This window comes from Athalia rosae, chromosome 3 (genome assembly GCF_917208135.1).
Source record: "Athalia rosae chromosome 3, iyAthRosa1.1, whole genome shotgun sequence".
Lineage (NCBI taxonomy): Eukaryota > Metazoa > Arthropoda > Insecta > Hymenoptera > Athaliidae > Athalia > Athalia rosae.
Genome location: NC_064028.1, coordinates 3,283,019 through 3,292,974, shown reverse-complemented (window position 1 = coordinate 3,292,974; position 9,956 = coordinate 3,283,019). Strand labels below are relative to the sequence as shown.

The following is a 9,956-nucleotide window of genomic DNA, read 5'->3' as shown; positions in this document are numbered from 1 at the left end:
TGCATCGGTGTAAACATCTGCGAATCGCAACTTGTCAATCAGCTGTGCGTACACTCGGTGTTTGCATAACATCGGCATAAGTCGTACATACATTGAAAGTGCACCTGTTAGACCTGTTGATTCGCGATGGTTGATTACAACGTGGTCGGTGACACTACACCCTTTCATGACGGGACTCTCCGGATTACTTCATCCCCTATTGCTATTTGAAATTCATTCATGATCTAGAAATAGAAACTAGTTACCAAGGAAAACGTGGTATCTGTAGCAGGTTTTGTGACAATTTTTCGTTTACTTTCATAAGCAGTTCCTCAGCAGTAAGCGCGCTGGCAGCTATTATTTCCATGGCTTCATAGCACTGCGTGTAATTAGACCGGCTATCTGTATGTAGGTGAAATATAAATATAAATATGTGTCGGTTTTACTGAGTTTGCTAGTGATATATTTATGGATGTGACAGCTCAAGTCAAACACGCACATCCGATGGAGTGAAAAAGTCGCTCGTTTAGGAGATGCCGACTGGGCAAGATACCCACGGTACTCGCTTACTCCACCCGCTCAAATGTCCAGCTGCTTCATCATCCAGTGGAAAAATCCAAGAATGGTGAAGCTGAAGCTGAGTGGTATTGCCGTTGCTCTGATCCAACTCCAAATGCTATAAAACAGATAATATAACGAAGAGATATTGACAACATCTTTGTAACATGTAAAACAATAATATACTAGAAAAAGGATCTAAAAGCATAACCTTAGGTGTTCTACGAATGGCAAATAATTTATTGTGAGGTGTTACACATCGACATCGAGTACAATACTTTTCGTAGCACAATTGTATGAATACAAAATTTTTCAAAAATGCAATCTATTCGTTATTGTCAAAAATAGCAATCTAATCACAATTGATAAACCCACCCAAATATTTCGTTATTGCTATTCTACATCAGGAATTAGGAGGGCAAATTTTTATATCGATACTTCAAATAGGTGAGTAAATGAGTCAACATTTGCTAGCTGTTCAATTTTACATATTGCATACATATGAGTATGCATATACATACCTGATGCGTATGGGTGATGCGTTCATCTCTGACAAATTAGTCTTAAAGGCTGGATAATTTCAAGTTACATATTCCCCCTTTGATCCTTGAAGGTAGAGTAGTGTTCATATAACAGCTAACTAACTATGTACAACATACGTGTATGTATTCATCCACTTACTTCGATGTACACGAACGTCATACCTTTGCTACACTTGTCGGGAATCGAATGTGTTTGATTCGGTTGGAACAGCTATGGAAGTTGGAATGTAGCTCTGTGCGTGTGTCTGCATTGTAGGGTATTGCATGGACTTACGAGTAACGGAGGGGCAAGGAGTAAAAATGTATACGCATAAGTGGCTCTTGTAATTGCTATCGGAAACCACGTCCAAAGGGTGTAAAGCGCGTCATGGGGGTTGTACCGTGGAGCTCTTGCATTATTTACTCGTATGGGTCGTCTGATATGAAGAACGGCTCCGGCACCGAGATGGTACCAGACTCGAGGATCACCACAGGGCTGATGGGCTTGTCGTCTGAATCTGTTTTAGTTTGTTCTATCTTGTGAACCACGTCCTGTCCCTCGATTACCTACATTTGGGAGAGATGGGAAAACAGTAGTAATTGTAGTAGCCTCAAGTGTGAGCACCATTATTTCCGTTCGAAAAGAGAATTACCTTGCCAAATATAGTATGGTGACCATCGAGCCAAGGTGTGGCGACCGTGGATATAAAGAACTGACACCCGTTTGTATTTTTTCCTGCATTAGCCATACTCACGAAACCTGGGCCGGTATGTTTGATATCAAAGTTTTCGTCGTCGAAGTATTTACCGTAGATACTTATGGATCCCGTTCCATCCTCCTTGTCCACATCCCCACCTATAAGACGGTGATAATGAAGGTTTATGAATTAGGCATTGAGTTATCAGCAGCAATTATTGGGCACTGTTTCAATCTGTATATCGCAGTGTGCTTCGTCAATATACCATCCCATTATTTCATGGGAGAATGAAACGTGGCTTACCTTGGATCATAAACTTCTTTATCACTCGATGAAACTTCGAGCCAGAATATTTTCGCCCGTTTATTCCTTCCGACGCTATGGTGAGGAAGTTCTTTACGGTCCTTGGAGCTACTTCACCGAACAAACCGATCACTATGCGTCCGGCTGGATGATCGTCGATCATTATATCGAGGTACACCTTGTCAGTCACCTTGAAACTCGAGGCCTGAAAACGAATTGTTTTTGTCAACTTTATCGCCCTATTTTTTTCAATTATTTGATTTACGGATACTACAACGTTTAGAGCGTAGAAACCGTAGCGCGTGCAAATCTAGCTGAAAATCATTCGGGCAATCGATGCGATATTAGCCGCGATATGCCTCAAAGAAAAGCTCACAGTTGCTGGTTGACACGAATTTAAATCGCCTCCATAAAGCAGAACCGTTCAGTGCTGATTCGGGCGTAGAACATTAAATTGATCTCATCGTCGTAAAGCGGGGCAGTTAGCCGCATCGTAACGTAACACAACCACGACTTTTGCGGGTTGCATATTAATATACGTTATTGTGTGCGAATATTTGTCAATGAGGGAGGCGTATGTTGGAAATAGGCAGGGGGCGGCGAAAAATAAATAGTAATAAAGTTGCAGTACGGCTACAGCTATTTCAGGTTTTATCTGGACTATTCGGAATTACTATACGCAAGGATAACCGACGATAACGCGCTACACTGCGGCGAGGTTTCATTTCAAAGACGGAGACCACGAGAGCTCGAGATGGGATAGTTACGTCCATCGGTCTATTATCGTGCGCCCGGTATGCGTCATAGAAAATCGTTCCATCCTACAACGCATTCTATTTCGTTTCATTACTCCAAATGCAACAGTTGCCCAGATTTTAACCAGTTGAAGCCACTGGAGTCTCTTAAGTGACGTGGTTCGATCCGAAATCTATACGCGCCTAGTTCTTGACACCTAGAAAAAAATTTCCATAGTTTTAATGACTTTGTACAACCGGATAGTGCAATCTATGGGATGCGGCGCTTTCGAACCCGCTTTTGTCAGGATTTTCTTGCTTTCTGTTCTCTTTCTTCAGTTGGAATGGTTCAGCATCGTAGACTTGAATCTGAGTTTTCTACGTTCGGATAACTCTACGGGCTTCTATACACAATTCTTTACTAATCCTCTTTCCGTGTACACCGTTAACTCAGCCTTGTAGATCGAATGACTGCGACGCCTGTTTCTAATCTCGAAATTCGGTGGATCGTTAGGTGAGATACCGAGGAACGAATGATCAATTTTTCGAAACCGTCAACACTGCGCTGACAATAAATAGCGAATGGATTCTCCGACATCGCAGTAGGCTCAATTTAAATGAAGCCTTGCGCGTGGCGACCGGATTATGCATGATCCGTATCGTGTACGTGAAGTTCGCTGTTAAAAAAGACGATGGCCCATATAATTACGATCGATACGTCTACGCAGGGTGAAAAATTACTCGAAACAAGATACATACACCTATGATGCAAACTCGGAAATCGGGGGACCGGATGGCGCGCTAACGATCTCGTAATCGCGAAACGCTACGCCGCGTATACGAAGCCGTAACGGACTTAGCGGATTCGAGAATTTGATCCGGAGAAAGATGATGAAAGAATAACAGTAAAGTAATTATTTAAATTTTATGAAATAACTGCGGATTGATTCTCGGTAGACGTTATCAATTTGTATACTGTACACGTATATGAAAATACATACCTGCGAGGTGGAAACAAGGGCGACGAGGATGGTCGCTGCAGCGATCGTGACGGCGTGTAGACGCGCCATCCTTCTAAAACTGTTTGCGAGTGGTGTACTTTCGTCGCTTCTCGTTCCTTTTATCAATTAATTGAGAGAACGCGTATTAATTCGACGATGACCAGCGCGATGAGCACTATTTCTACTCCCACTTACCAAATAACACTGCGGGTACTCTTGCCTATCCCTAACAAGATCCACTGGTTTGAAGACCTTAGAGAAGTCTACTCTTCTGCGCGCCTTTTGCCTTTCTCGATGACTCCCTCGTCGCAAACTTTTGCCTCCCCGATCACGCTTTGTTCGACGTTTCCCCGTCGTGGTCGGAGAGTAGGGATTCGCGCCCTGTTTCCCACGTCTGCTCTCGACGTCGCCCTACGCTCGTCGGAGGCGACGCGGTTACCGGGGAAATGCCGCGACGAAGCCGGTGCTTCGTGTTTCGTGAATCGTGGCGTCGCAGATCCGCAGAGTGCAGTGGCCTTTTTTTTAATTCGATGCAACTAGCCACTTTCTGCGATCGAATTGTGACCAAAGCGGTCAGCCCGCGCGGCGCCGAGAAGAAGATAAAGAACGGGCGCGCTCCTCTTTTTTTTCGATTCAAATCGATTGTCTTTCGATCGTAAATATATCCCATGCCTCGTAATCGGTTGTCGATAACCATCGATAACCCTGTGTCGCGGCGATCACAGGGACTAGATGATTTTTTTCCCAAACTTTCAGCCACCCAACGCACGTATCTATGGAAAATTATGACCCTAAGTTTCTCTCGTTCGGCAACAATAAGTCAATTCTTTGATAAACGTTGCGGTTGAGGAAGCTTACCCCGAATGTAATATGATTGTAAATCAGGTCGCATGTCGTAACGGATCGCAAAAGCTAACGAGTTTATCATCTTACAGATGAGAGTTGTTTAGTTAATCAATCTTCAGTGGACGTACAGAGTTTGCTTCTCAATAGAGATTACTCTATTTCATTCGTTTTTATTCTGCAGTTATCAATGTTCTCCCAATCTTTTCCCCGGCCTCTCTTGTATGTTATACATGTATGCTTCGTGTAAATTGAACCAGCTTTTTCAATGTATTTTTAAAAAAGTAATAAAAAAAACATGCTTTATTCAGAGAGTGGATCTCGACACGTGCTATCTCAGTATTAGTATCAAAAATACCCCTACTTGAACGATATCCCCACATTACTTAATGCGCAAATAAAGGGATGAGTATTAAATATTTACAGCAATAACAGTAGTAATAATTATCTAAACTAATTGTTAAATAAGCTCCGAAAGTCGTAAATCAATATAGGTCAGAATACGATCTCACGAACAGCGTGGAAATCTCGAATTCAACAGCACTGTGAACAGATAATGATGCTTACTGGTCTAGCAAACGATGCATGGCTACTTAGCTGAACTTTCGACCTGTAAGCTCATGTAACTTTAGTTTCAGCGTTGCATTCTCTTCTCTGAGACGTTCGGTTTCCTCCAATTTTCTCTGCAGATCTTCGTTCTTCAGCTTCAAGAGAGCAAAGTTTTCACTCAGTCTTTCATTTTCGGCCATAAGGAGCCGTAATTGGCCCAAATTTTCACCCAGCTGCAGGTCCTTCCTTATTTCGTCGGTTTGACACATCATATTTTTAATTAGGCTCGCTTGACTGATGATGTGCAGCTCACCAAGAGTTCTCAAAATTTTAGATCCCTCTTCCTTAGTATACGTGCTAACGATTTCCTTAATAGCATTTAATAGTGCTACTGATTCTGGAATTTCTCTAGACTCCGGCTTTTTAGCATCTTCGGATCGATGATGATGCTCCTTGGATGGTTCTAGTGAAGAATTAAGCAGTTTGAGTGAATTCGATGGCTGCTTATTTTCTTTCATCGTATCAACATTGTAATCAATCTCTTTATAACTTCCAGAACGTCTGCCACGTTCTTTAGTCAGGTGTTTTCGATCCTGCTGAGGCTTACTCAAATTACTCGTCATTTGGCGTTGAGTCTCCACAGTTTTTACAGCAGCAAGTTTGGTCTTTATTTTACTCTCGTGAGTTCTTATCTTACCTTCTGATGCCTTGGATCTCGACTCTCGTATTGTAGCGATCTGCTGAATGCTTTCCATTTCTCGATTACCAGACCTCCGACCTGTATTTTTTACCTTTTCCTCCATACTTGAAGTTTCCTCCATTACAGCCATAAATGGTACCAGGGATGGTGACATGAATCTCTGAGTCACATGACGTTCCACTTCTTTGGTTGATGTAAAATTATTCCCATTATGAGAAGACAACTCCATGTCATCCAAGAAAGAATCGTGCTTGGTAGCAGCAGGAGATAATTCAGTTTGAGCCGCTAGGGAGAATGGGTACTAGCTATGTAAATTATGCTTCCTGGGATGAACGAAATCTGAACAGATGTACAAACCTGGCGAACTCGTGCATCTTGGAGTCAGTTTATTCTCCATTTTCGATAAGCGATATTCACTGACAAGGAAACGTCGTTTGGAATATCGTTGCTGTTACATGAGATTCTATTCTGCTAGTTCGTTATCTTTTGAATTACTAACGTCAAAGTTCTTGTTGTCATCACACATGCGTGGACAATGTGTTAACTAGAGTCGGCACTTCCAACCAATCCTTCGTACGCCTTCATACCGGCTCGTACGCATGGCTGTTATGCGAATCCTCCTATGGACAAATGAAAGAACGAACAACTATATTACACGCTATACCAGCCTTAATTCAGAGATTTCTTTATTAACGTGACAGTAAAATCCAAAATCTACACCATGACCCTAACAAATCTTTTTTTAAGTAACTTGAAAATCAATCAATTCGCAAAGCGGTTATCATTCAACATCTTCAAGGTTTGCATCGCCAGCTTCTTATTCTGTTGTATCGTAATTTGAGGTTGGAAATTCAACTGTACCTCTGAGCTTGATTATCATTTCTGTACAGCATGGTCAGTCCACGCCGATGTCAACACATAATAAATACGCGGATCACAGACAACTCGAAAAGATCCGAAATATTGGAATCTCCGCACATATCGACTCCGGTAAAACTACCTTGACAGAACGCATCCTTTACTACACAGGGCGAATCGAGAAGATGCATGAGGTAGATCAATGTTATATGGTTGAATGCTAGGACGGACTGGAAATGACCTATGAATTCATGACTATAGGTAAAAGGCAAGGACAATGTCGGAGCAACTATGGATAGCATGGAACTGGAACGACAACGTGGTATAACAATACAGTCTGCAGCAACTTACACCCTATGGAAAGACTACAACATCAACATCATTGACACACCGGGTCACGTGGATTTTACCGTTGAGGTCGAAAGAGCTCTCAGAGTTCTGGATGGAGCTGTTCTTGTTTTATGTGCCGTTGGTGGAGTACAATCGCAGACTCTTACGGTGAACCGTCAAATGAAGAGGTACAACGTGCCCTGTTTGGCTTTTATCAATAAACTCGATAGAACTGGAGCTAATCCAAAGAGAGTGTTATCTCAGATGCGTGCAAAGCTCAACCACAACGCAGCATTCATTCAGTTACCTATCGGCCTTGAAAATGAGACAAAAGGACTCATCGATCTTGTTACTAGAAAGGCACTGTACTTTGAAGGGAATTATGGGGAAATTGTTCGAATCGATGAAATACCACAGGAAATGAAAGCAGGTATGTCTGTTGATAATGACCTTTCTCCTGAGAAAAATTTACTTCATTAGGATTTCTAAATATCATTTAAATGCCATAGAGGCTGATGCAAGCCGACAAGAGCTCATAGAACACCTAAGTAATGTGGACGATACGATTGGCGAGCTATTCCTGGCAGAATCTACAGTATCAGATGAAGATTTGGCCAGTGCTATTCGACGGTCGTGTCTGAAGCGAACATTCACCCCAGTTTTAGTGGGAACAGCATTGAAGAACAGGGGCGTGCAGCCGCTTCTTGATGCGGTTCTGGATTACTTACCAAATCCTGGTGAGGTGGAGAACGTCGCTTTGAGAGAAATCCCTGGGTAAATATTCTGCTAGAAAAATGTAAATGACATGCATCATGAAATATGTTTCAATAAAAACAGGGCCGAGGTGGAGCGTGTAGCCTTAAATCCTGCACGGGACGGCAAACATCCATTTGTCGGATTAGCGTTTAAGCTGGAGGCTGGGAAGTTCGGGCAACTCACATACTTTCGCTGTTACCAAGGGAAATTGACAAAGGCAGATAACATATTCAATGTCAGGACAGGCAGAAAGGTATTCTCACAATTCCGATTAATGGATCGCGATGAATATGTTTAGAAAACAGTAATAAAATCTGATAATCACCATAGGTACGAGTTTCAAGATTGGTCCGACTCCATTCCAACCAGATGGAAGATGTAACTGAGGTGTACGCCGGCGATATTTTTGCTCTCTTTGGTGTAGATTGTGCATCGGGAGATACCTATGTCGCCGATACTAAGCTGCAGTTGTCGTTGGAATCAATATTTGTTCCTGATCCTGTCGTATCAATGTCCATTCAACCCGTCAACTCCAAAGATAGGGATAATTTCTCAAAGGCTGTTGCTAGGTTTACAAAGGAGGATCCGACCTTCCACTTCCACTACGACACGGATAACAAGGTGATTTTTCATTGAGTAATCCAGCTACAACATAACATACTTCAACAAAGTTCAATGAAACTCTGCAATGGATACGAAATATCAGTGTTCGTTTCTGTTCGAATTTAATCTAGGAAACGATCGTTTCTGGCATGGGGGAGTTGCACTTGGAAATATATGCCCAGCGCATGGAACGCGAGTACTCCTGTCCCGTAATTCTCGGAAAGCCAAAGGTAGCTTTCAGAGAGACATTAATAAGTCCATGCGAGTTTGATTACCTGCATAAAAAACAGTCTGGTGGAGCTGGACAGTTTGCTAGGGTAATCGGTGTCATGGAGGTGGGTATCCTTTTCAGTCAGCATGCTAAAACGTCTTCGGGAATAGAAGAATTCAGACGTAACCGTGTAATTTTTCTTTCTCCAGCCACTTCCTGCGCACCAGAATACCTCTTTGGAATTTTGCGACGAAACCGTGGGTACAAATGTACCGAGACAGTTCGTTCCCGGCGTAGAAAGAGGTTTCAAGATAATGGCGGAAAAAGGACTTCTCTCCGGTCACAAATTAGCAGGAATCAAATTCAGACTAATAGACGGAGCTCATCACATTGTCGACTCGTCGGAGCTCGCCTTTATGTTCGCGGGTCAAGGCGCTGTCAAAGAAGTTTTCGAGCATGGTGCGTGGCAGATACTGGAGCCCATCATGATGGTAGAAATTACTGCACCCGAGGAATTCCAGGTTCGTTTTTACTACGTATTCATACACATTGCAACTCGATTCCGACTCCACAGACGCAGAGCCCAATAGGTGATTTATTCTTACAGGGTATTCTGATGAGTCAAATTAATAAGAGACACGGTATCATTACGGGCACTGACGGGAACGAAGGATGGTTCACTCTCTACGCGGAAGTTCCGTTGAACGAGATGTTCGGATACGTGGGAGAGTTACGTTCTTGTACTCAGGGAAAGGGCGAGTATACCATGGAATATTCAAGATACAGCCCTTGCCTACCCGAAGTCCAGGAGGCACTCGTGAGAGCGTACGAAGAAAGTTTAGGAACAAATCAGCAGCAAAAGTCTAAGAAGAATTAATGATTGTCAAACTTCGTAATTAGCAGTGTTTGCATTATGTCTTAAGGGGATGAATGGAGATTAGTGAATGATCGTTTGGGACGCTCGCTGAGAACATTTCTAACTCATCCGATGGTTATTTTGTTCTTAATCCGAAGAAAATGTTTTCCAACGAGATGAGGAAATGGAGCATTAATGTGTGAATACTTCAACGAGCGACAAACGTTGAACTTTAAATAAATAACCCTGTACATACATATTCGATAATTGAAAAATAATAAATTAATACAATTTAAAATTGATCTATCAATATTACCTATTCCCACGATGAAATAGGTTATTATTATCGAGAAGGGTGAAGCCTGTTCTTCGTTCGAGATTCAACTCAAAACTGCATTCAATTTATGTTGCAGCGCACTGCATTTGTTGTTTTAGCAGTGTAACGGTAACATGAGA

The 9,956-nt window shown here is 42.3% G+C and overlaps 3 protein-coding genes and 1 long non-coding RNA gene across 5 annotated transcripts; 2 read left to right on the top strand and 2 right to left on the bottom strand.

The window, feature by feature from the left end:
- The first annotated feature begins 8 nt into the window (after positions 1–8).
- Positions 9–876, top strand: LOC125500411. The gene is made up of 2 exons (XR_007277791.1): positions 9–387; positions 461–876. It is a non-coding gene; the product is annotated as an uncharacterized LOC125500411 (long non-coding RNA).
- On the bottom strand, positions 264–4,553 carry LOC105686209 (peptidyl-prolyl cis-trans isomerase B-like). Of its 2 annotated transcripts, XR_007277790.1 has the most exons (7): positions 3,990–4,553; positions 3,795–3,910; positions 2,060–2,264; positions 1,712–1,914; positions 1,483–1,625; positions 479–655; positions 264–381 (listed from the first exon to the last, which is right to left on the bottom strand). XR_007277790.1 is itself a non-coding variant. In XM_025746805.2 (6 exons), exons 2-6 carry the CDS (start codon positions 3,861–3,863, stop codon positions 559–561), a joined length of 717 nt encoding a protein of 238 aa, XP_025602590.2. In that variant the 5' UTR covers positions 3,864–3,910; positions 3,990–4,552; the 3' UTR covers positions 420–558. The 2 variants fall into 2 exon arrangements, 1 of the variants encoding a protein (XP_025602590.2); XM_025746805.2 differs by lacking the exon at positions 264–381 and having other exon boundaries at positions 420–655; positions 3,990–4,552.
- A 237-nt stretch (positions 4,554–4,790) lies between these two features.
- Positions 4,791–8,293, bottom strand: LOC112694982. The gene is made up of 3 exons (XM_025746804.2): positions 8,156–8,293; positions 6,244–6,506; positions 4,791–6,171 (listed from the first exon to the last, which is right to left on the bottom strand). Exons 2-3 carry the CDS (start codon positions 6,281–6,283, stop codon positions 5,231–5,233), a joined length of 981 nt encoding a protein of 326 aa, XP_025602589.2. The 5' UTR covers positions 6,284–6,506; positions 8,156–8,293; the 3' UTR covers positions 4,791–5,230.
- On the top strand, positions 6,509–9,798 carry LOC105686566 (elongation factor G, mitochondrial). Its single transcript, XM_012401508.3, has 9 exons — positions 6,509–6,685; positions 6,777–6,938; positions 7,006–7,504; positions 7,584–7,848; positions 7,912–8,083; positions 8,161–8,451; positions 8,565–8,768; positions 8,854–9,165; positions 9,252–9,798. Exons 1-9 carry the CDS (start codon positions 6,608–6,610, stop codon positions 9,519–9,521), a joined length of 2,253 nt encoding a protein of 750 aa, XP_012256931.2. The 5' UTR covers positions 6,509–6,607; the 3' UTR covers positions 9,522–9,798.
- The last annotated feature ends 158 nt before the right edge of the window (positions 9,799–9,956 follow it).

Excerpts from the sequence above, each read along its gene's own strand:
- LOC105686566 (XM_012401508.3), top strand. The coding sequence starts at position 6,608 with ATGACCCTAACAAATCTTTTTTTAAGTAACTTGAAAATCAATCAATTC. Across the intron at positions 7,849-7,911 it reads GCTTTGAGAGAAATCCCTGG|GGCCGAGGTGGAGCGTGTAG; the intron begins GTAAATATTCTG and ends CAATAAAAACAG. Across the intron at positions 8,084-8,160 it reads ATGTCAGGACAGGCAGAAAG|GTACGAGTTTCAAGATTGGT; the intron begins GTATTCTCACAA and ends TAATCACCATAG.
- LOC112694982 (XM_025746804.2), bottom strand. The coding sequence starts at position 6,283 with ATGGAGAATAAACTGACTCCAAGATGCACGAGTTCGCCAG. Across the intron at positions 6,172-6,243 it reads AAGATGCACGAGTTCGCCAG|CGGCTCAAACTGAATTATCT; the intron begins GTTTGTACATCT and ends CATTCTCCCTAG.
- LOC105686209 (XM_025746805.2), bottom strand. The coding sequence starts at position 3,863 with ATGGCGCGTCTACACGCCGTCACGATCGCTGCAGCGACCATCCTCGTC. Across the intron at positions 2,265-3,794 it reads CCCTTGTTTCCACCTCGCAG|GCCTCGAGTTTCAAGGTGAC; the intron begins GTATGTATTTTC and ends ATTCGTTTTCAG. Across the intron at positions 1,626-1,711 it reads ACCATACTATATTTGGCAAG|GTAATCGAGGGACAGGACGT; the intron begins GTAATTCTCTTT and ends TCCCAAATGTAG.